General features: G+C 34.6%; 2 protein-coding genes across 8 annotated transcripts in view; one reads left to right on the top strand and one right to left on the bottom strand.

The window, feature by feature from the left end:
* The window catches only part of LOC117343149 (zinc finger MYND domain-containing protein 11-like), a 32,336-nt gene extending 19,002 nt beyond the window's left edge, over positions 1-13,334 (bottom strand). The window contains exons 1-4 of one of the 5 annotated variants that reach the window (XM_033905471.1): positions 13,214-13,334; positions 7,369-7,677; positions 6,959-7,102; positions 6,580-6,591 (exon numbers count right to left, since the gene is read on the bottom strand). In XM_033905471.1, coding sequence (XP_033761362.1) covers positions 6,580-6,591; positions 6,959-7,102; positions 7,369-7,656 — 444 coding nt within the window. In that variant the 5' untranslated portion in view covers positions 7,657-7,677; positions 13,214-13,334. Of the gene's footprint in view, positions 1-4,664; positions 4,674-6,579; positions 6,592-6,958; positions 7,103-7,368; positions 7,678-11,827; positions 11,856-13,213 lie in introns of those variants that run through there. The other 4 variants (XM_033905473.1, XM_033905468.1, XM_033905469.1 and 1 more) reach the window with 4 other exon arrangements.
* Positions 13,335-13,389: 55 nt separating this feature from the next.
* The window catches only part of LOC117343548 (formimidoyltransferase-cyclodeaminase-like), a 33,227-nt gene continuing 20,614 nt past the window's right edge, over positions 13,390-26,002 (top strand). Inside the window, exons 1-6 of one of the 3 annotated variants that reach the window (XM_033905944.1) lie at positions 13,390-13,575; positions 22,211-22,394; positions 23,158-23,286; positions 23,693-23,781; positions 24,066-24,245; positions 24,997-25,002. In XM_033905944.1, the coding sequence (XP_033761835.1) occupies positions 13,522-13,575; positions 22,211-22,394; positions 23,158-23,286; positions 23,693-23,781; positions 24,066-24,245; positions 24,997-25,002 (642 nt within the window). In that variant the 5' untranslated portion in view covers positions 13,390-13,521. Of the gene's footprint in view, positions 13,576-22,210; positions 22,395-23,157; positions 23,287-23,692; positions 23,782-24,065; positions 24,246-24,686; positions 24,717-24,996; positions 25,003-26,002 lie in introns of all 3 variants that reach the window. The other 2 variants (XM_033905943.1, XM_033905945.1) reach the window with 2 other exon arrangements.

Genomic DNA, 26,002 nt, shown 5'->3' with positions numbered 1-26,002 from the left:
CATAGTTATATACTGCTATCATGATCACCTAGTAGGCTATGCATTGCAACTTGGACATAGCTAGCTGGCTGCACAATGTGCACTCAGCCTTCAGACTATGCACTGTGCCCTCAACCTTCTGGCAATACCCTATGCCCTCAACCTTCTGGCTATGCACTGTGCCCTCAACCTTTTGGCTTTCATTGTGCCCTCACCCTTTTTGCTATACCCTATGCCCTCAACCTTCTGGCTTTGCACTGTACCCTCAACCTTCTGACTATGCACTGTGCCATCAACCTTTTGGCTTTCACTGTGCCCTCAACCTTCTGGCTATACCATATGCCCTCAACCTTCTGGCTATGCACTGTGCACTCAACCTTTTGGCTTTTGCTGTGCCCTCAACCTTCTGGCTATACCCTATGCCCTCAACCTTCTGGCTATACCCTATGCCCTCAACCTTCTGGCTATGCACTGTGCCCTCAACCTTCTAGCTATACACTGTGCACTCAACCTTTTGGCTCTCGCTGTGCCCTGAACCTTCTGGTTATACCCTATGTCCTCAACCTTCTGGCTATACCCTATGCCCTCAACCTTCTGGCTATGCACTGTGCCCTCAACCTTTTGGCTTTCGCTGTGCCCTCAACCTTCTGGCTATGCACTGTGCCCTCAACCTTTTGGCTTTCGCTGTGCCTTCAATCTTCTGGCTATACCCTATGCCCTCAATCTTCTGGCTATACCCTATGCCCTCAGCTCTCAGACTATGCACTGTGCCCTCAACCTTCTGGCTATACCCTGTGCTCTCAACCTTCTGGCTCTATGCACTGTGCCCTCAACCTTCAGGCTCTATGCACTGTGCCCTCAACCTTCAGGCTGTCCATGTGCAGTGTGCCTTCACTTTCAGGCTGTGCAATGTGCCTTCAACTCTTGCATATATTTTAATGTATTGCAGCAAAAACCACACATGTATAGTTACACAAAATGTAATTAATTCTAGTCATCATTTCTACTATGTCAGCATTCATGATAAATTGCTATTCATACATGAACTTGTATACTGCATATACTATTTAAAATTGAACCAATCCAGAAAGACATTGTTTTTTATCCAGTCTAACGTTAAGGTTTTAATATTAATTAAAGTTACACTTGTCTGAGGATACCAAATGACTACAAATAGAACATACATGCCTGTGAGTCTACTTCTACAATTCAATTGCATATACCAAGGTATAATTCTAAAACACGACTATTTTAAATTCATTTCCATGCACAACAATACCAACAAGCCAACAAAACAATTTAAATCTGTTAAGGGTTTTGTTCCTAACTAGACTAGAAAATGTCTGTAACACCCTGCTGCCACTTGACACCCCGAAACACAGTTTAGTGAGGATTGCATCAGCAGTTCCCGAGATTAGCTAGCTATATAGTTACATTGCATTGGGACGTGACGAGATGAGACTGGAATCGAGGGACATGGGTAACACTATATGCCCCCCCCCCCCCCCCCTCCCCCCTTCCCTACAAAATTCAATAGAAGTTTTAATTTAGGTCAAGAATTTAAGCCAGAGAACAATTGCTTATCAGGATAAGGTATGAGAAAATTTTTCTATTTATAAATTACTGCTGTTTTCTGAAAATCATTAGAAAGTAGCATCTTACAGAAAAGAAATTATTCTATGAAAGTAGTTCATACAAACAATACATCTGGATTGATATGCATTCTAGTTCTGGCAGTATATATTGAATCTTCTCATTTCTGTCAAATGGCTGTTGTACATATATATAGAGGATCTTGTATGAGTGGCTATATATATAAATCACATGGAATTCATTATAAAAGTCCTTCAATTATCTAGTATGCCACAAGCCTTTATAGCCATGAGTTTAAGATTCTGTTTATCATATATATATCTTGTATAGATGGGAATTAATACATTCTATTATCACATATATTGTATTGATGAGAATCAATACAAGTGAAAACTCAAAATAAATTTCCATACAAGACAGACAAATCTTGACAATTGTGTGAAGTCATGAACTATTAGTGATGTCATATAGCTATAGATAATTTATGTCACAATAGCGTTATTACGCATGTGTCTTAAGAGATTTATGACATAGCCGTATTACATGACAGAACAGCCCAGTTATCACCTAAATATAGTGTAGCCTATACTTTATCAAAACCAAATTTTAATCTTTTGTGCTGTGATGCTTTCATAAACTTCTGAAATGTTTTCACTGATTTCTATAAAATTTCCGTGGACATTTCCTCAAGAAGATTTGTTCAATTTAATCCTATACTCATTACTGACAGTACAAGTAACATATATTCAAAATCTAAATTAAACTTTAAAAAAAAACACTCATCAATTTTATATTGAAACTTTCCTTCTATACACAGTCCATCTTTAAAGCCAGATTTGACTGTTAATATGATTTGTACACACTTTAATTACCAAAATGAATGAGAAACATTTAATGATTCAAAATTTAAGTAGTTGAACTTAAATTTTACTCTTTTTAATTTGAATTTGCATTACCTAGATGTTTTATGGAAAAGGAATGAACACAATACATCTATTGAAAGCAATCTTGATTATACATATATACAATTAAACTATACCAAACATTCACCAAATCATGCTGAATATAGCATACAATGATTGTTCTAAACCCAAAAAAACACCAATGATATAATGAATGTTATCATGGCCAAGTAATTATTAGGAGGATCACAAATGAGGAATAGATGACTTTGATGAAGACGAACCTAGCCAAAATGAAGATGAGATAATGAATGAAGATAGTATATTGATGAGATGACCAAACAGACTTGATGAGATGACGGATGATGATGCTGGATTCCTATGAGATAATGCTACTATATATATCAGTGACTAGTCCACCAAACATTGCAGTGCCTGTAGAAGATGGTACAGCCAGAAGCAGATATACATAGTGAACAAAGCTACGTATACTTGTCCTCTCTATTCTAGGTCTGACCCTGTGTCAGTGTTATCTGGCAAACCACACCCTTAATAAAACTTCATAAAGTTCTAACTTTGTTAATACAATTCACATCAAGGTGTCTCACGATCAATGTATCCTAAAGCATTTCAATATAAATGTACTCTTCTAAAAAATATTATGAAAATACATGTAATAGAGACCGCCCAAATACTGTGTCAACTTGTATTTACTAGGCAATAATTATAAGCCCATACCATGTAATAAGCCCGCCCATTACCATTTTCTGTTCTGACAATCAAATAACAAATATGATTATCATTTCAATGTAAATACTTAAGCTTACTCCCTGACTTCAGTTGATATGTAAAGCAGAGTAAATGATATGGTATACAGTGCGTTTATCAATTAATTCTCCTGTTACAATATATATACATATATATATATATATATGTTTACTTTCCAATGTCATAGACATTTTTTTTCATAATATATATAATAAATAACTGGGAGTCTATATCAAAATATTATCAAACAAAAAATATCTATGGGTATATTATTCACCTCAATCTGTAGAGTATTCATATCATGTAATCAAGTTATCCATGTTTGGTCAAAATTGTTCCAACTTTTATTTTACAGAAATGTGAGAATGAAAACAAAGAGAAAAAGTGAACTATAACAACAGAATAAATTAAAAACAAAGTCTTGCCAGGTAACACTGACACATTGAATACATCAAAATCCAGATAAAATTAAGAGGCCCAGAGGACCTGCATCACTCACTTGGAAATTCAGTTATAATGATTTAACATTTTCATTTACAAACATTTCCCCATATTGAGAATTTTCCTCAGTACAATCTGTGAAGTCAACACTTAATTTTCAGTCATCTAAAATTTGGTATCCTCCATTCTATTTATGGCAAGTATTATATTTGACCCAATGGAATCTGAAGCAACTTATCATTTCCAACAAAACCTTTTTCCTTTTTTCCCCGTGGATGGAATGTATGTTATGTTTACTATAATTAATTAATTAGTATAACAATCAATTGGGAAATGCCCCAAGCCAACCTTTGTTAAGAAAAGAAATCCAGATTCCACATGATATGATTTTACTACTTATGTGTACACAGTTCAAAACATATATTTTCTGGCTACTTAAAGAATTTACATAGACATATGCATTCTTCATTTCCTTTACTTGGTTCTATCTGTATGGGTTCAAAAATAGTTAGATTCTCAACTTACGAAGTACAAGTATGCAGGTCTTTTAAGTTCCCTTTACACATATATTTTATCGAAACACCTTTACTTTAATTTGATTCAAACAAAAGAAGGATTTGAAGAAGAAAATTCCATATTATCCATTCATGAAGAATTCTAAAAATTTATCTCTATTTCCCATATATATTTCCACTCTTTGCCCCTAAAAGGATCAGACCTTTTATTAAAAGAAAAATTATGTCTCTAACTGTTTTGATAAGACTAATTTGGTCAAAATTGATTAAGGCATTCTGAGCTGGTATTAGCATTTTGAAAAAAAAGTTGAGAGACAGACGACCGACACTGTGTCATAGCATGGGCTCTGAATGGTCCTTTAGACCAGATAAACAAGTAAAATGATAACTACATGTACATCTCAATAACAGGGGGAAAATAACCAACAAAAATGCAAAATACTGTAGGGGTAAAAAAGGTAGTTACCTCTATCTCCTTGTCATCATGCAAAAATGAAGGGAAAATTAAATTACACTGACATGTTATATTACAACACACAAATAGAGACAATTACATACCACATATTTATAACAACTTTTCATGAAAATGCCGGTATATAATTAAAATTGTGATTAATAGTGATGACAAAAATGTTGAAGAGTGTCTTTCAAAATAAGTTTCCACTAAATTATCTAGTATTTGACGCAAGGTTGAAATGAACCCAATATCTTTGTTGTAAATGAATGCTTTAATTATTATAATTCAAAATCTGTAATTTAAAAAATTAATCTGAACAATCTGAATTGCATAAGTCAAGGCTTTAAAATACTCCATTTTACCAACTTTCTCAACCAAAACTGATATTCTAAGCTGTCCTGGACACAATTTTCCTTTGCAAAGTTTACTATAATATCAAAACTGATACTATAGCTAGTATGTATTCTATTTATGGCAAGTATTTGACCCAATGGAATCTGAACTGACTTATCATTTCCAACAAAACCTTTTTCCTTTTTTTTCTCGAGGATGGAGTGTATGTTACATTTACTATAATTAATATATATAATATAACAATCAATTTGGAAACGCCCCAAATCAACATTTGTTAAAAAAGAAATCCAGATTACACATGATATGATTTTACTACTTATGTGTACACAGTGTTCAAAAGATATATTTTCTGGATACTTGAAGAATATACATAGACATATATCTAGGCATTGACATTAAAGATGTTTTTTCAACAAAATAAGCTGATTAATATATACAACAATTTGATTCAAACTGCAGTTTTTTCCACAAATGAACAAAATCTGTTTTCCTGATTCATCATGAATATTGATACAAGTGCTTGTTGATTCATCATGACTATACCTTGTAATCTTCACTAATTTGTAATTCAACATTATTTAGAACCAATACTTATACAATATTCACTTTATTCAATTTTAAACAACAGATAACGTACTAGAAGGAATTAATGCTGATTCAACACAAATGTTTTCTCTACTTTAATAAAAATCTTATTAGTTTAAATTCATATAATATCATGCAAAATAACACAGAACTACATATAACGTATATGATGTATTTAAAAAAAATTTCATCATAAATATCAATTTTCTATTTGGTACCTTATAGCACTTCATGAGAAACATTTGCTTTATAGGCCAATAGCGAACTGAATACCTGTATATAAATTGTACTTGGTAGACTTTAACATAGAAAAAGTAAATCAGATTAATACATTGATACACCTAAAATATCAGATACTGTGGTATGTCAAAGACAATATACTGAGGTATGAATATGTATTTAAAAAAAAAGATTCAACAAAAGTTTTTATATTTTAAAATGTTATTTAGGCAATTTTTTTTTTGTAAGAAAACAGAAAAGTAGACAGCCTTCCAATTTGGTGTTCTTTTTTCTCAAATGATGCAATAAAAACAGAATAACATGTTAACATGAAAACTGAGCTTGTTTAAATAAAGTTTAAAATGTAAAATTTAGCTTGAAATTATACATTGTACATACGTAGAATTTTGTGTCTTGATAAATCAAATATCTTACATACCTTGAATGATAGAAATGCTTATTATAAGCATATGCCCAGCTAAATACATCTGAGTTTGCAATTGGGTACCATTATATTGTTGATTAAATAATGTTTCCAAATATTCATTTATACTATAACTATGTATCTGATTGAAGCATGTGTACAGTATCACACTTTTTCCTTTGATAACAGCCATTTCAAGCATATGTGGCCATGGTATAACAGAAAATTTGGCGTGTAATTACTACAAAATGATCTTTGTCCATGCATATATAAACTTGAAAATCTTATAATCAGTCTATAACACAATATCAAGTCAAAAAGGGAAGCAGAAAACCAGCTAACCTGTAAGTTTGACTGTAAATGAAGAGACAAACAGAGTTAGGAGTGAAGTATACAGAGGCTATATATATAGACCAAATTACATCACAGCCTATATTTAGCTATTTGTCCACTTTTTTGGATGAATGTTTTTTTTCCAGTCATGAATATACAACCAAGTCAAACCCATATTTATTTTACTACTTTAAAAAATCCTTGGAAGTTCCAGTGCCACAAATTTTAATATTTTCTATTTTTTTCTCTCTCTCAAAAAACATAATTCCCAACCTTCTTTAGAAATATACATGTATAAGTTAAAAGATTTAGGAAACAGTCACAAGAATAAAAACTGATTTTGACAAGCACAGATATGTTGAGATTGTAGGATCTTATATGTACTTACTTTACAGATGGAGCAGGTGAACTTTGGTCCGGTCCACTCCTCCTCAGTACAGCTGGGATGGAATACTCGCCAACAGTCAGAACACGGCAACATGTCTCCTACAGTGTGACATTCAAAACAATACCAGTCGTGGTCATCTGCCTGCTGGAGGGGTTAAGAAATATAACAATTAATTCTGTGTGATTTTTTTTTCAGTAAAAAAAAGAGAGATCATCTAGATTCATTTGTTTTTGTTTGTGTCCCTTAAGCTTCCACACTCTGACATTTTTTGAACTATCAAAATATTTCCTATTAGATTTTAATATGAATACCGGTACACTAGTACTGAATTTGACTGGGTACTATACTCATATATATGTGCGATCTCACTCAGTCTGGTTGGGTCATTATATTTATTCTAAATTGATTACTTGTTCAGTAAGATCCTCTTCCTCTGGTATTCGAAATCCTTCCTGTTCCACACCCGTCATGTTTCCTTTCTTTCCGACAGTCTGATACGACAAAATCAAATTGTCTTTAACTGCATACTGCATTTGTTTTTCTGTCTCATACTGTGTGTGATTGTGGATGCGCTTCATATAGCGTGCAATCCTCTCAATGTTAGGGATTTGCTTCTGTTGTCTGACGAAGTTGACGGCGTCCAGTAAGTGTTTGGCATGCAACACATTGGTATACCTTCTCTTCATAGGCCGCACCATGGTGAAATATATGGTATCTACCTACAGCAAAAACAAATGACCGCATAAGAAGTGGTATATATATTGTTCAAGCTCTGACAAGGTTATTAACTTAGCTTCATTTTCTACAACATCCTCCGGGATCCCTAGCCACCTTCACAAGAATGCCAGTGTACACCACATTTTTATGTAAATATGGTTTCCAACAAAACACTGCTTCATTGTTTTATTACTTTTTCTTCAGGGAATATTTATGTATAATTAATTACGTCTATGACATGATTTTTTTTGTTTTAAACATTCATGTACAATCAACTTTATAAATAAGTTTGGGAAAACATAAACAAAGCATTATCTAAGACCCCACGTGCACTAGTACTGGTATCACAATGATATCTTACAAATCTAGAATAAGGAATTTTGGAAATAATTTTATAGTTTCTATGGTCCCCACAAATTTGTTAAGCAAACAGAATGCATTATTTCCGGTGAATTACTTAATATGAACTACCTTATATGAAGTTTGAGAAATATCCCTCCAGTACTTTTCAAGAAATAGCAATAACATTCTTCAACTGTCAAAATCCTAGATGAGCAGCCTCAAAATTGAACACATACTAACATGTATATCGCAAATATGGACCACAGGTCACAGGAAACCTATTTATGAAATCTGGAAAGGTCCTTCTGCTACTTACCAATAACAACAGTGTAAGCATTGTTCAGGATCATCATACATCATATTCATTTTGACAGTCATTATCTTGTTTTTATAGTTTTAGCAGTAAATTCCTCAACTAGGAATGATTATGATTATGTATTTAAACTGTAACAACAGGAGACTGAGGAAATATGCAACCATCAGACTGGCCAGGACTTAAACCCAGACCTACTACCTCTAGACAGACGCACAAGCTCTAACCATTTGACCTACTTATATATCTGGCTACTGGCATTCATCTCGGTCTAGATCCACTACATTCTTCCCTCCTTCAACAAAGTCTTCAGGGGTTAATCTAGGATTTGGGGAATACTATATACCCATTATGAAATTTAGGGGAAATGAAGGGCCGCAGTGACAGTATTGAATTATTCTTTAAACTTTAACATTTTACAGCTATTCTTTGCTATAATTCTTACATATATATTTGATCATTTGGAAGATTTCCCCTGTTTTGGAGAATTTTCCTCAGTTTTATGAGATTTTTTTCTAGATGGGGAATTTGTTATTATTCAAAATGGAAAACACCATCAGTGGTCTAGATTAACCTCTGGTCTCCGAACCTGAAGACACACATGAGACTCTATGCGACCTCTAACATTTAGTCGGGCACCAAATATAATGTATAAGAGAGGAAAATTGCAACAACCTGCAGACCAGGACTCGAATCCAGGACCTCTGAACCCTAGACAGATGCTCTAGATCTTCTACCATTTAAGCTATATATATTACAGCTGGCCACCAGCATTCAGTGTAGACCAGTTTTACAAATAAATGTACTTAAATATTTCACAGAAATTAGAAAACAGACATGTTATGTATGAGGAATAATCCTAGATTGTTAATTTGTTATAATGAATATAACATATGTATTCATGATCTGGTAACACATGTTGATGCTGCAGATATCAAGCCTTTATGTATATCATATATGGCCATTCACATCCACCCATGCGTAGAATATGAGTGTTAAACACAAGAATCTCTTGCATATCATATATAGCACAAATACATGACCAAGCATGGCATTATGTAAATATCAACAGCTTGTCTCATGATTAGGAGCTATAGCTAGGATAAGACAAAAAAGTTACCGCTGCATTTTGATCAATGATATTACATAACATTATGCTCAATTCACGTCATGACAAAATTTAGTGCCTTCTAAACCCTATTTTTTCTTAATTTTGTTTGTTGTTTTTAATTTGTAATTTGAAAAGTATTTTTTTTTCATTATAATTTGTGCCCTAAAAAAGCAATTTTAACTACATGTATCAATGCATGTAAACCAAAGTTTTTTGCTTTGAAAAAGATCCCAGATTAATTAGCACGTATACACGTATATACCTACCAATGAATAATCTTTATACCACGATATGTTCTATGTAAGACTGATCTTTTCACTTCTTTTCCTTCTTTCAACCTTCAAGTAAATCTATGAAATCAAAGATCTAAGAACATACTGAAGAACTGAGATAACAAACTAAACCGTCAAAATCCATGATGGCTTCTGGCCATTTTGTTTTCCTGATCAGATTAAAAATTGAATGGGCACAACTAGGGACCAAGAGGAGCTTAAATTAAAGTTTGAGGAATATCATTCCAGTATTTCTTATGAAATAGCACTACCAATCTTCAATTAATAGGATTAGCCAAAATCAAAGATAGCATCCTGTTAGCCATTTTGCTATCCTGATCATAATCAGAGTTAAATTGGCCACGGGAAACCTACATGAGAAGTTTGAGAAATATCCCTCTAATTCTTTTAAAAAAAGAGCGACAACAAACTTCTATTGTCAAAATTCAAGATGGCTGTCTGTCAACCATTTTGATTTCTCAATCAGGCTCAAAAATGGAACAGACACAACTATTCAATAAGTGAAGTTTGGGAAATATTTTAATATAGCCAAACGTCTATGATGGTTAGCTAAAACAAGAGGCCCAAAGGGCCTTAACGGTCACCTGAGATTTGAAATATTTCGGCCAACTAAATTGACCCTTTTTGGCCCCACCCATCAGTCCTAATGGGGTCAGTCTATGAAGAGTATTTGATTCTAACATATAGTAGATAAGAAGATTTTTGAAATTTCAGTCAATTTGACCCTTTTTGGCCCCGCCCACCAGCCCCTGGGGGTCAACCAGGGCCAACATGTACATAACATCAAACTGTAATCCCATGCTGATAATTTGAACCAAGTTAGAATGAATTCCAATACAAATCCAACAAATAATAGTCAAAAATGTGATTTCCCTATATAAACAATAGTAAAGTTTACCCCCTCCCCAGGGGCAAACGTGAGACCCCAGGGTCATGAAATTCACAATTTTGGTAAAGCACCTTAAGACCCTTCCATCTATGAAGAGTATTTGATTCTACCATATATCTGAGAGTAGGGAAGAAGATTTTTTAAATTTTAGTCAATTTGACCCTTTTTGGCCCCACCCACCAGCCCCTGGGGGTCAACTAGGGCCAACATGTACATACCATCAAAGTGTCATCCCATGCTGATAATTTGATAGAAGTTAGAATGAATTCCAATACAAATCCAACAAATGATAGTCAAAAATGTGATTTCCCTATATAAACTATAGTAAAGTTTACCCCCTCCCCAGGGGCAAACGTGAGACCCCAGGGTCATGAAATTCACAATTTTGGTAAAGGACCTTAAGACCCTTCCATCTATGAAGAGTATTTGATTCTGCCATATCTGAGAGTAGAGAAGAAGATTTTTGAAATTTTAGTCAATTTGACCCTTTTTGGCCCCGCCCACCAGCCCCTGGGGGTCAATTAGGGCCAACATGTACATACCATCAAACTGTCATCCCATGCTGATAATTTGATACAAGTTAGAATGAATTCCAATACAAATCCAACAAATGATAGTCAAAAATGTGATTTCCCTATATAAACTATAGTAAAGTTTACCCCCTCCCCAGGGGCAAACGTGAGACCCCAGGGTCATGAAATTCACAATTTTGGTAAAGCACCTTAAGACCCTTCCATCTATGAAGAGTATTTGATTCTGCCATATCTGAGAGTAGAGAAGAAGATTTTTGAAATTTTAGTCAATTTGACCCTTTTTGGCCCCGCCCACCAGCCCCTGGGGGTCAATTAGGGCCAACATGTACATACCATCAAACTGTCATCCCATGCTGATAATTTGATACAAGTTAGAATGAATTCCAATACAAATCCAACAAATAATAGTCAAAAATGTGATTTCCCTATATAAACTATAGTAAAGGTTACCCCCTCCCCAGGGGCAAACGTGAGACCCCAGGGTCATGCAATTCACAATTTTGGTAAAGCACCACAAGAACCTTTCATCTATAAAGAGTGTTTGACTCCACCATATCTGAGAGTAGAGAAGAAGATTTTTGAAGTTTTAGTCAATTTGACCCTTTTTGGCCCCACCCCTCAGGCCCCGCCCACCAGCCCCTGGGGGTCAACCAGGGCCAACATGCACATACCATCAAACTGTCATCCCATGCTGATAATTTGAACCAGGTGACCTAAAAAATCAATATTTAAAGTGTCATCCTGGTCATGTAGTAACCTTTTTTAAAGTAGCCTTGGCACTTCAAATGGGGCATCTTTAAATTGGGTTTTACAGCCATTGGTTTTTATGGTTGTAAAAAAATGATAACTATTATATACCATTAATCAAAATACGTCGACTTTCATCAAAATTAATATGTTTTTTTGATATGATACTATATTTATATAGGAAGAAAGTACTTGTTCCACATATTTAGAAATTAATGATCATGTGGTAAGAACAGCACTATAGTAAATCATAGTTTATAAAACATTGGGTGAATAAATATAACAATGAATGCTAACATTTTTTTTTTTTTTTTTATATAACATTTATTCTGACTTATAAATATAATACTAATTCCGAACTAACAATCGTGATGTAAACAAACCAAAAATTGTGGATAGATGGTAAAGCCCTCCAGTTCTGAGGAGTTTGAATGTCAATAACTTCCTGGTTGGAGGTGAGCTTTGTTATCAGTTCCACTTCCCCCTCTCCCTGAATTTTTTTACTGATAAGCCTTAATTTTCGATTTGTTATATAATTACCTTGAACACATGGGTACCAATCCTACAGTATATATAACCTTCCATTGGTTTAGGTCAAACAATAATTCAATGTACACATGTACAACAGGCCAATTAATTACGTACTTTGTCATTTTAAAGTTACGCTACATATGCAGTATACTCATTTTATCTGTTGTTATTTTTTTCCCGATTAGATCATCAAATATTTATATAGACATTTTAAAATATCAACAGCACTAGTACTACCCAGTGAAGCTGACACAGCTTTTCCTGTCAATCTAATTATAGGCTAGCTTACCAATGCAGCTTTAGCTGTAGTGCTGGTCCTCCATTTATAGGAAATCATTATAAGAAACTAAGAAGCATACAAATGCCTTTGTTAAAGATATACGGTAGCTATAAATCGTCAATATTTTTACAATTAATTCCGTAAGTTATCCAGTGCCATCAATAGTACCACATACACCATGTAAACAATCACTGTGACGCTTACTGAAAATGGGTCAATAAAATAATCACTTTCCACGTATGTGACATATCCATGTAACGATGCTACCAGATATACAGCCACATTTTATATGTCACAACAAACGATATCATTATTTAGCGGACAATTTTATCAGTCTCATCAGCGCGTCAAAAATGTATTTCGCATCGCACGACAACAGCACAGCTCGATATGGGACCTTGCAAATCTGGGGCAACCGGTAACTGATACTTTTTGGCTAATATTCATAACTCAGATGCAGGCTATGCAATTGTATGTATTAAGTAGTAGTTAAACTTACCCAACGTTCTCTTATTTAAGCGATCAAACAGCTGAATGACCTACAGTTTGTCAAATATTGATATTTTTCTACAGATCCACTGCCATCGAAGATGGTACCCTGTGCAAAACGTTGCAACAATAATTGATACGTCATCAAAATTGCCTTGGAAGAGACTCAAAGCATGGTGACGTTTTACACAACAAAATCGGATAGCTGCTCTACTTGACAGGTAGTTGTCGTGATACTATACCGGTGCGAAGACACAGGGCATGAAACGTTACAGTACAACTTTTCTACAGAAGACAGTTGGGAAAAACTAAATCATCATGCCAAGAGTTATAGAATGTGTCCCAAACTTTTCTGAGGGGAGAAACAAAGAGGTAGGTGTCTTCAATTACTGCAACGGTCTTGTTACCATGATACTCAAGTCTCGAGGTCTGCGTGCAGTACAGACGATTTTTTTTTTCAATACAAGAGTCGAGTTTGTTAAGTACCGGCAGGGACTTGTTTTGCGCATATACTATCTTTAGGTCAATTTATTCTTGATATCGGATTATGGTGACAAGCATGTCTGAATGGTAAAATATAGGCATCATGGGACAAATGTAAATTACCGTGCAGTAGGCGATAACGTTAATTGGCTGTAAACCTGTCTAATGTGACCCCGTCTAATGTGACCCCTTGTTTATCGACTAATGTAGAATGTTGCCAATTTCTGTAAACGCGTTTGATGACGTTTAAAAGGTATATGAAGATGAGGTTAAATGCATTAAAAATAAGATAATAGGCCACTTTATTTCTAATCAAATTTTAATCATTAGAAAAATCAGAAGTAAATTATAGTCCCTGTTATAATATAGGCACGCTTTCTATAATTATTTAATAAAAAAGGCATTTTTATAGTTTTCTTCTTAATATAATTATCGACTTTTAAATCCAATTATGTATGAAAAAATACACAGAAGAAAAAGGAAATGGGTCATAATAATGAGAACTCTTTATCTCTCCAATTCCAGATCTTTGCTTTAATCATTATCAATCGACCCTGCCATTCAATAAAGTTCAAAGTTCAAAGCAATCTCACAGGTCAACTAACAAACGTCAATTTGTTTAAAAAATATTTGGGAATATGGCTGTAAAAGTTAAGAATAATTTCTACAACATATTTGAAATCTACAGTACCCAGTACAAAAAATTGGCCCCTAAATGAAAAAAAAAGGTAAAAGAAAAAAACTTAACATTACAATGTGATTCTTTTTTAAAATTGAATCAATATAGATGAGTCAGACAAAGTTATATTTTTTTCATATTGAATAGGCTTTCCAAAGATGAGTCATTTCCAAGTCTTGACTTGCTGTTAAGCTATACAAATATTTAATTGTAAACATGTCAATCTTGCCTAAGTTTGTAAAAAAACCTTTTATCTAAAAGCTCATGTTCTTACCTGGTTATCATACAGGTACTGTACATGCAAGGATTCAATAATACAAGTATTAGAAATTGTGTGATTATCAATGACTATATATACAGAAAACAACTTTTTTTGATAAAAGTATAATACATTTATTTTGCAGCTTTAAAAAAAAAAAAAAAAAAAACTGTTTTCATTTGATATGTAAATATACTTAGATAATCTCACTAACACTATGGTTAAGTAAACTGTACACTTGAGCTGAAATCCTCTCTCCTATAATGAATTTATAGATATAAGTATAATGTTGATCAGACCTATTCAGCTGCATGTATAGTGTATTGACTTCAGATGCATACCTGGTCATATTGATTTAGGTGTAATGTAATAATCAATATCAACTCCAAGGAACGGTTTTAAACCTGGCGACTAAATCATTTGAAAGTGTGAAGTAAATAAATACCTGGTCTGTGGAAAAATTGATCCTGGATATTGCATGAGTTTGGATTTACTCCTGATTTTTTTTTTCTTTGAGAACATTTCCTGTGATACTCAGGTATAATTATGCAACATCAGAAGACTATATTGATTTCAAAGATTAACAACTTGTTTTCAGACACTGTCAGACTTAACCCATTTAGATTTTTTATGTTAATGATTTCAATTTATTGCAAGTCTTTGATTGGTTGAAAATAAAATTGGTTCACTTTACATTAACTTTGTTCTCATGTCCCTAATTTATAGAAAATACAATTTTTCTCAACTCGATACATTTACTTAGTATTTATTTATAACAAAATTATTTCAAGTTGTTCTTGTCTTTCATTGATATTATTATATTGTCTGAAAATCAAGTTATTACATTGTCATCTCAAGGGTTTGTTGTTTTTCTCAGTTTGTTATGTTGGATTTGATTGGCCAAGCATTGAATTATTTTATTTTGATAGTTGGAGTTCAATTGGATGAACATCAAATTGCTCTAGTACTGTATGTGACCAGAAATGAAATGTGGCAAAAAATGTGTAGTCATGTCCATATATGCTTGATTTGAACTAGTTTTGTCATAAATACAAGGACTTGGGTATAATTCATTAATGTACTATCAGGGATCATAGCTCTATTTGATAAACAGTATCAAAATAAAAGTTGATAAATTATAAGTACGATCAATGTTTAAAAATGTCTATATCTTGATTATAAATACCACATTCAACTTAATTTGTGGGATGTCAGAGTCCTATCATATTAATGTTCTTAGCTGTAAATCAAAAGTCCTTGATAGATTTTATTTGATACATGTATACACATGTACATAGTCAGTTAATTTAGACAAAAAATATGCTTAGTCATCCTTGATTGTTTAATTTTGTTATCATATTTCATTAAAGCAGCTCCTTTCCCAAATGCATTTACATCAGCTTTGCCATTTAACAAAAGTTTTGTTCTAAGTATGTTGTTCACAATTTTATCCAAATTTGTCAACTTTGTGCCCTAGGTATTAATTAGGAATTGAGGTAATGTTTTTCTGGATGGATCATTCTTGATTGTAGTTTAAAATTTGGTTTTCTGGGCTCAATATCAACACATATAATTTATGTCTTTATTTGTAATAATGTACACATTTGTAACCAGGAAGCCTGTGATGCCAATTTCTTAATAATTTGAATATGTCAAAATAGGTCATATCTATTGCATAAATTCCTTATAATTGATAGAAGTGTGAGATATGGCAGCCTGTATTCACTGAATTACCAGGCAACCAATGTAAGATGTATTATTTAATAATTTAATAAATTGTACATTTGTATATGAAGTGGCTGCACTTAAGTTTGTGTTGTATATTGTACACATTTCTACTGTTGATGTTAGAGGATTAGTGATAAAATATTGACACTGTTTCCATTGATAAAGCATTGTTTACTATCAATACATTGTAGTAGACAGATAAGAATGTAACTTGACCTTGAATACTTTTAAAGACCAGCATGAAGATAATCACCCAGTTCTCACAGATCACATTGATAATGTTACAAGGCTAAGAAGACTTACCGTATTTTCTTAAACATAGAGTTCGGCTTTCTTTTTCACATGGAGCAAAAACAGAATAGAGATTGATAGTGCTTAGTTACCAAAAATTGGCCAAAAAATGTCCAGACTTGGGCAAAACAATCCATGTCAGTGATATAAGGAGACGGGAAACATATGATCTATTTTTATTGAGGTATCGATAAAAAGAATTATTAACAATATTTTTCACAATTTCAATGTCAAATATATAGAGGTTACACAACGAGTGGTTGTTGGATATGGAATTTATTTCACACGAGTAAGTTATTTTTTAAAAGTTACAAAAGACACGAGCTTTAGCGAGTGTTTTTTGCAACTTTTAAAATATAACTTACGAGTGTGAAATAAATTCCATATCCAACAATTTCGAGTCGTGTGACCTGTTTCTACCACAATAATATCGGCTTGAATCAAAGGGAAACGTGGCCAAGTATAATTTCGCGTATGCAAATAAAGTGTACCGGTGATGTCCGGGACCCGGTGATGTGACGTCATTAGATTATCGATGACGTCAATAACAATTGCAGCTTGGGTCAAAGTTCACCGTGTTAGCCAATCAAAATGTGTACAGAGTTTATACCACGTGTGGTATAAACAGATTGTTAATCAACAGCTGTAATGATTAACTGATGGTCTGAGAGTTGAATAACACAGGGTATTGTGGTAGAAATAGTTTTTACTAGTATGCGTATGATTTAATTATATAATTGAATAGGTTTCAGCAGAGACTTATATAACTAAAGATAGTATATAGATCTCTGGTTTCAGTGTGTCCTAAAATTGGAAAAATTTAACATTTTATGAAAATTGAGAAAGTAGCATCAGTGTTTTGTTATATTTTTAAGCGTTTCCAACTTGTCACCATTCTCAGAATATATAAAATTCATGTATACTTAGTTCAAATTCTTATATGTCACCTTTGATAGTACATTTCTGATTTGGAAAAGTTTTGTCAAATTTGTCAAAATGCAGGGCCGATTTTTCATTGGGAATGAGACCTAAACCCGCATGACCCTTCCAGCTCAATCCTGTCATAAGACCAACATGGTAGCCATTTATTTTCATTTTTAAAGACAGTGCCAAGGAGTTTTCAATTAGACATCACATGCTATTGTGACTTCATGGTATCATTGGTATGTGTATAAGGTTATATACGGTAAATCAACAATAGTCACAGTATGTCGGTGATATAGTAGGGAGTCAATGAAACATTTAACTTTTGGGTTTAAATTGTCCATTGTGTTGGTAGACTATTGGAGTTATCCATTGTTTAAAAACAGGTCAAAGCTGTATATATATATATATATATAAGTACATATATGTACATGTATTTATATGTGTGTGTAATTCCTGCTTGTCTAGCAAAAATTAGTAGACTCATATAATACCTGGAATAAGGCCAAATAGGAGAAATGTTTTGTTACTGATCCTAAGGACTAAATTGACACTCTGATAGAAATAGGGGAATATTTCTGTTTTACTTTCATCAAATTATTGTCTAATATAGAATAGTCATGTTGTGCTTTAAAAAGGTAAGATATCTATAATATCTTACCTTTTTAAAGCACAACATGATTATTATGATTATTATATGAGTTATACTAGTTTTAACAATGGAAGGGCATTGCTGATCAAATTAAGTTAATCATGAAATTGATTGAACTTTGCTGCAGATATGTAAATATATTTGTATACAAGTTTGCATGACCAGGTGTAGACTACATTGGTTGTAGTCACTCACAGCTGAACATCACATTTTGGACAAGCTGTCATAAACACCTCACTTTGAGAAGTCATGCAGCTTGTCGCATACATTCACAACAACACTTTGGCTAAGTTCTCCCCATTTTAATATTGGAATGTGCTTTTAACATCAACAACATCTGCAGCTGAAACAGAACAATTATGTCAACCCCCAACTTCATTGCATAACAACATCAAAAATATATAACCTTCTCCCGCAGCAGGAATTACTAAAGACTCGGCCAATAACATTAGCCATGACTCTGTACCCCCTGAGGACGATTGAACCACATCAATGATGACAATGTAACTCTCCAGCTACTTGCCACTATTCCCCTTCAATATCCCCCAAACCAGTGGTTCATCTCCAATGGCATCGTCTCATCCTCTAGCATCTGCCGGAATCAGAGGAGTCATTGTAACCCTATGGTGGACCCTATCCCTGATAGGCTGGATATGGACTTAGGCGTCAGCAGAGCTACCATCCCGAAGAACATAGATTGCTATTGACACAACCTTGGGAAAAACACAAAGGTGCTTGTTCCACGAGGCGGGAGGATTCAGATTATCGTTCAATGTATCATCTACCTCATACAGTATTCCAAGCGCGCATGGTTTACTCTAGTGGATGTCTGATCAGCTACTAACAACCTCAGGTTTTCATACCCTGAACGCCTCAATCTAAGGGCCACCACTCGTAAAGATTGGGTTAGCAATCTACAATGTTGCTGTTGCAGCCCTGCAAATGGTAATCTATCAGAACGGCACAGAGAATATAGTTCTACGATGGTCAGTATCCATCACATGCAAGACAAACTCAAGGACATCAGGGACTTACAGCTTTGCTGCCGAGCAAGCTGATCGTTGTGACCTCACCCTGAGGGTCCCTGACATTACACAAGACTAATGATGAGAAATGGTGTCTTCCAGGGGTTGTTTCTGTAGTATGGGCCACACACAAGGCTAAAAGTACACTTATCGACTGAGGTAGGCATTGCTTTCATGTTGCAAAAGTAAAGACTGATATCGCTTTCTCCGTTCATGTGACTGACCCAGATACACCCCCGGCTGATGCGTCTTTGCCTTCAGTCCATGGAGCAAGTTGTCACCTCTACCATACCGATCAATGCAACCCAAATCACTCAGGGAACTGGCAACAACACACAGTCCATACCAATGGGCACTTCCGCCAACAGAACCCCAAACATGCCAAAAGACACACTGCAAGACTGCCATATAGGAGGATATCTCACCAGTGTAGCACAGCTTTGACATCTGCACGAACCCGGAAGATATGCCACTGCTGTCTTCCCAACAATCATGGACAAAAACAGCAGGTCCACCATCCCTTCCCCATCATCATTGAGCAAATGTTGGTCCCAAAATGATAAAGTTGCAATAGCCACAAACAGGACTGCAAACTCTGTGACTAGCATCATATCCCATAAGGGATCCAGTGACTCTCCAATCATCTGATTAGATGTGAAACCAATCTGTAACCAGGACAACTAAAAGCATCTTCAACCATGGAGATTGTCTTGCGGAAATTGCTGGCCACCACAACCAACCAGTAATTAGTAACTGCATCAAGGACACATCGAAAAGACACCCACAAAGCACCACAAAGACTGATCTCTGCCCCCTTTCAAGACAACAGCATGATACAACCTTCACCTTCAGCTTCAAACCCTAGGGTTGTCATTTTACTCAGCAGTTGTACAGGCTCTTAGCAACCAGTCTCTTTATCTCGTGCCTAACTCCCCTCACAAACATACTCATGTTCAAATTAAATCCAGCAAAGACTTCATGAGAGGACACAAAAAGCTTGCAAACACACAATGTCATTTCCTCCAGTGTAAGTTCCACACCAGCCCCAGCAAAAGTGTCTCGAGACAGTGTGGAGGGCATTGACCCACTACCCCATCAGGCAGCAATGCTAAATAGCAGAATGCAATAGAGCACTCAAAATCTCCACATGATTGCTTTAACAAGCAAATTTCCCTCAATACCTCAGTCGAATCATTGCCAGTGAACACAGAGGACATTTATAGAGGCATGAACATTTTACTCTCCACATACACTTTCCTCCCTTCATAAGTTGAAGTTGGCCAGTGGATAAGACCCAAAGGCAGGTACCCACTATTCAACCTATGGGCATCATCCGACTCAAGACAAATGATCCCTTTACTCAACTCAGAACCATCTGAACATCTGAACTACCTGTTTACTCATGACAACAATGTTGTAAAATTGGATCAAATGTGACATATATGCAAGTATATTATGCCGACAATGGCAGGTGTAGACGACATTGATTGTAGTCATGCATGGCTGAACATCACATTTTGGACGAGTTGACATAAACACCTGACTTTGTGAAGTCAGCTCGTCATGTTAATTGACAATATTAGTGTTAATTACATGTAGATATATTTCTACACCTGTGTGTGCCATTTTATGCAATTTTGTGAAGAGCACTAGACATGTACCAACTTTTAAAGGGAGATAATTTTCTTGTGCTCATTAGCACACACTTGGATATATCTAAGACCAAGTAATTAGTTAAGTGTTGGACTCCAACTAGAAAATCTTTACTGATACTCATTAGCACAGACTTCAGATATATCTAAGTCAGTGTCATTAGTTAAGTCTCGAACTAGAAAGTGTTTACTGGTTGTTGGTGTTAAAGGCACACATACATTCCTTAGATTACACCTTCCTATTACATACTGAATACATTATGTTTACCATGCTATACATGTATTGTGAATTTCATTTTGAACTTCCTGGATCAAAACACATAATTATGGATAAGCCTATATCATTCATTTCCATTAGAATGCATTTTACAGTTGAACAAATGAAATTGATCCTATAACAGTCAGGTATATATAATCAACCTTCTGTTGTGTTACAGCTCAAGGCCTGCTCGACAATAAACAAGTTTTATCTATAGATAAATATACAGTAGTAGGTATGCTTGACTGGTTTAATGACTTAACACACATACTTTATTACCTAGTCTTACAGTTGGGATAGAAAGACACTTATACACAGGTAGCCAGTTTAAAAAATTACAATATTCCGCCTTCATTATTGGTACCTTTGTACAATCTATTAATATCCTTTCTAATGTAATTTGTAGAAATGTCTACCTTGATACATCCCAATACTGTATTACCTATACATTATTGATCAGCATGATGCCATACAGATTCATAATCAAAGATTGTAGTTCACTACAGTAAAACCAGGTCGGGGGGAGGGGGTCCATTTGTCTGTCTATCTTTCTTTATCTGTTCAATGTTATTTCAGTCAGTTCCACCTGAACTACATCTTCGCTGGCCAAGGCTTCTGATTATGTTACAGTCCACGAACCATTGGCAGATAAAGTCGTCGGTTCTGGCCCTCTAGCAGAGGTTCGAAATTACACCCTTTACGCATGAAATTTTCGACCAATCAAAACGAGCGTTACCAATGTACTTCATCGGTACACATGGAGGCATGTGTCAGTTTGAGGAGATATATGACCTATAAAGTCTATCAATTGATCAAACACTGTAAATCTTTCCCCAAAGGTTGTACTTGACTGTATTTAGATCAAATGCCATGACATAGTCGACAAGGTAGCACTGTGCTGGGCGCCACAATTTATGTTTACTGTGAAACTAAGCCTGAATGTAAATCGAGATTTGATTGGATGCCCTGGGATTCCAGGGCGCAATGGTTCAAACATGACTATATCTGCCATAGTCCATTGATGAAAATATGATACAATTTTTTTTCATTGACAGGTGATTGAGGCCATAGCCAGTGGTATAGCAGGAACAGATGGCTGCACATTATTGGATGTTGACCCTGGAGCGTCAACCAATCGGACAGTGTACACCTTTGTGGGGTCCCCGGAATCTGTAGTTGAGGGAGCTCTGAATGCTGCCAGGGTTGCCTACCATGCTATAGACATGAGAAAACACACAGGTACTGTTTTCCAAAAAATATAATCATCGCCCACTTTCAACGAAATGGGGGATATTAATTTGGGTCCGTCTGTCACGCTGTTTCCTTACAATAGCTGTAACAAATGTAAACAGATTTTCTTCAAACTTGGTAACAAGGTTAAAAGCTTTAAGGATTAGGCCAAGTTATGTTGCAACTTTTGCTGGACTTAATTTGATGGAGTTATATATGCCCCTTGATAAAGCAACACATTATGGCTCAACAGAATTTATCATTCTGTAGAACTATAAATGAAATGTTAACTCCTATCCTCAAAAATGTTTGAAATGTACAATATGTCACTAAAGTGGGGATATCAATTCCACAAATGTACGTGCTTGTTTCAGCGGATGATTTGTTTCCCAGATTCATGGATGAATTAAAAAAAAAATTACTAATTCATTGACGATCAATGAATTTGTGGATTTTGAGTGTCCATAAAATCAACTGAAAAGGTACCTTCGCAAAAATTTATGATTGTACAGCATCACATTTCCAATGGAAAACACTAATTTTTTCAGCTTTTTATATCATTTTTCTATTGGATGGTTTTGGAAACTAAACGGGAAAGTGTCAATGTGAAACATCACTGGTATCTTAGTATATGATTAGTTTTCAGTGTGGTGCATGATCTTGATTTACTCAGATATATGCTTGTTCGCATGACAGCATAATACATGTACATGGTTTCAAAATGTTTAGAATATTTTTCATGTATTTGAATATTGTCTCCCTTTATTTGTAGGCGAGCACCCCCGAATTGGAGCACTGGATGTCTGTCCATTCATCCCAGTACAGAATGTCTCTATGGAGGATTGTATAGATTGTGCTAAGGAATTTTCCGAGAAACTTGCTTTAGAATTAGGAGTACCAGGTAATTTTTTGGACAGAATTCTTGAGTAGTTTTCTTTTAAATGCATAGGATCTACAATATTTCCTCACGAAAAGATTGTTTTAATTTTTTATTACTCTTTATCATGTAATGAAACTTTCTTTTACCTTGCATATTAAGTAAGAAATATGATTTTTGTATGTTGAAAATAGGTAGGTAACTATTACCGGTACACCAATGAATTGATGAAAAATAACCATCAATATCTGCTGAAGATTATATATGGCAGTGAAAACAAAACAATGTAAGGTATTTTCAAATTCATTAATTCAGCTTGAGAGTCATTTCTCTATTACAAAATGAAAAAGTAACAAAGGCTTTACTGTATGAATAAATATCATACCTTTTAATGTAGTATCTGAATACTTGAGATAATAACGTTTTCCAGTTTATCTGTATGGAGAGGCCGCAGACAATGAAGACAGGAAACATCTACCACAGATTCGTGCTGGCGAGTTTGAAGGTCTCCCAGAAAAGGTAACATCAATGTTGCAGATTGTATCATTTGCTGAAACCTTCACTCGGTTTTTATTTTTATCACATTTTGCAAATTTTCAATACTTATGTTGAAAAATTCTGTTGACCTCTATAAATCATACCAGGTTCATCATGTTACAGTAAAACATTGAATTTTAGTAAAATACTAACAAATGCTATTTCATTGTCTTTAATAAGCCCATCCTGTATTTTAAATTCACATTTTGGTCCCCTAGGAATATAACAAGATAAATTATGTTCTATCAACTGACCATGTTTTGTAGCTCTGTAAACCTGAGTGGAAGCCAGACTATGGCCTGGCAGAATTTGTACCCAACTGGGGGGCGACAGTTGTTGGCGCTAGGACCTTCCTCGTTGCCTTCAATATCAATCTACTGGCAACCAAGGAACAGGCTCACCGCATCGCTCTCAACATACGAGAACAGGGACGAGGCAAGGACCAGGTAAGTTTTCATTAGTTTGTGGAAGAATATAGTCATCCAAGAGCCATGGAAATATTTTAAGTTGTGTATATATGATTCTGAAAATTTAAACATTCTTGTTTTGATGATCAGGCCCAGAGCTATTAAAGAAATACTACAGCTCAGACTTAGATGTATCAAAAATGAATTCAGAAATAGAAAAAAAACTCAGATTTATTAAGTACTAATTTATTCTTAGTTATTTAAAAAAAAAATATATATATAAAACATTTTTCAAAATCAAAAAAAAACACATTCTGGACTTCTTTCATCTTAATTCTTTATTTCTCTAATTTCATTTTTATTTTTGAGAAATCATATCATGCAGCTGGGACCAGAGAATACTGTATACAAATGTTACTTTTAGCTCTATGACATACATGTAGCTCTGTATATTTTAGTTTTTAACGTTTGACCTTTTAGCACCATATTCATCGTCGCATGAGACTTCGGGTAGGTGATCTCTGGCCATCCCCAACCCTGGGTCCACCCAAACTAACACTCATTCGTCACACCAAATGTCCTGGCCCACCTTTATATGTCGCTAATACTGACACAGGTTTGAATGAGTTACACATCCTAATATTGCTCACACATTTGTGATCAAGCATGTATAGTCAAAATTCAAGCAGAATTTATTGTTTTGAAGAAAAGGAAACTGTAGGCTATTTAGAATTTTTTGATGAGTTTTTGTTAAGATGACCGTTTTTTTTTTCTCTTATGTTCAATACAGATTTTGGTATGTATGCATATTTCTATTTTGGAAACCATTTAACCTTTTTTTTTAATTTTGTTTTTTTATTATGTTTTTGTTTTTTGTAGATTTTCAATTTTAGATAAAAGGTTAAAAGTTTAGATTAAGATTTCTTAATGTTCATTATATTTAATAAAATGTAAAAACATGATGCTGAAAAATTGAAATCTGAATCTTATCCTGTATCTGTTTTGCTTTACATTATCTAATGGAGATATATTGCACAACTGATTTTGTAATGCTTTGACAACTAACATTGTGCAGTGGACACAAATAATCACACATACAATTATCACATGATAGTGCATCTTGTTCAATGATGGCATTAAGTTCTACACTAATATTGTACAGTCAATAAGATTTTGAAAGGTCATTATTATCATTAATAGTTCCATAGTCTTATATACAGTACAGTGAAACCTACTTGATATCAATAACCATATGTCTGGAGAAAATATGATAAACCATTTTCAGTCCTCAAAACCAGAAAGTGGTCTTTACATAGTAAGTAACCAAGTGATTGATTTGTAAACACGTTGTCTAATAAAGATATATATATAATGATTTGATCTTGCTTGTAACAGGCATTTTCATTGGCTTAAAAAATTACGTTATCTGCCCATGGCATAAAAAATGATGTTGCAGTTTGTAACATAGATCAATCTGGCCCCCTTGGGATGGAGAGGTGGGGCCCTATAGGGGAAAAACAGTTAAGTGATTTAAATCACTACTACCGTAGTCATGAACATGAAATGGATTTGGACCAAATTTGTCAAGCAGCATCCTAAAATTGGAAAAGGGGAACAAATTTTGCTAATAAATGGTGTACTGATGGATTTTGACTAAATTTGGTCAGAAGCATCCTTTAGGAAAGGGGAACATTTTTTGCATAAATGGTGACTCTGGTCCCCCTGGGGCTGGAGTGGCCAGGCCAAATAAGGAAAGTAGAGGTAAGCCCTTTGAATTGCTACTAGTCATGAAGGAA

The sequence above is a fragment of the Pecten maximus genome, chromosome 15 (assembly GCF_902652985.1).
Source record: "Pecten maximus chromosome 15, xPecMax1.1, whole genome shotgun sequence".
Lineage (NCBI taxonomy): Eukaryota > Metazoa > Mollusca > Bivalvia > Pectinida > Pectinidae > Pecten > Pecten maximus.
Note: the sequence above shows the minus strand (reverse complement) of the source record. Positions and strands in the feature narration are given on the sequence as shown.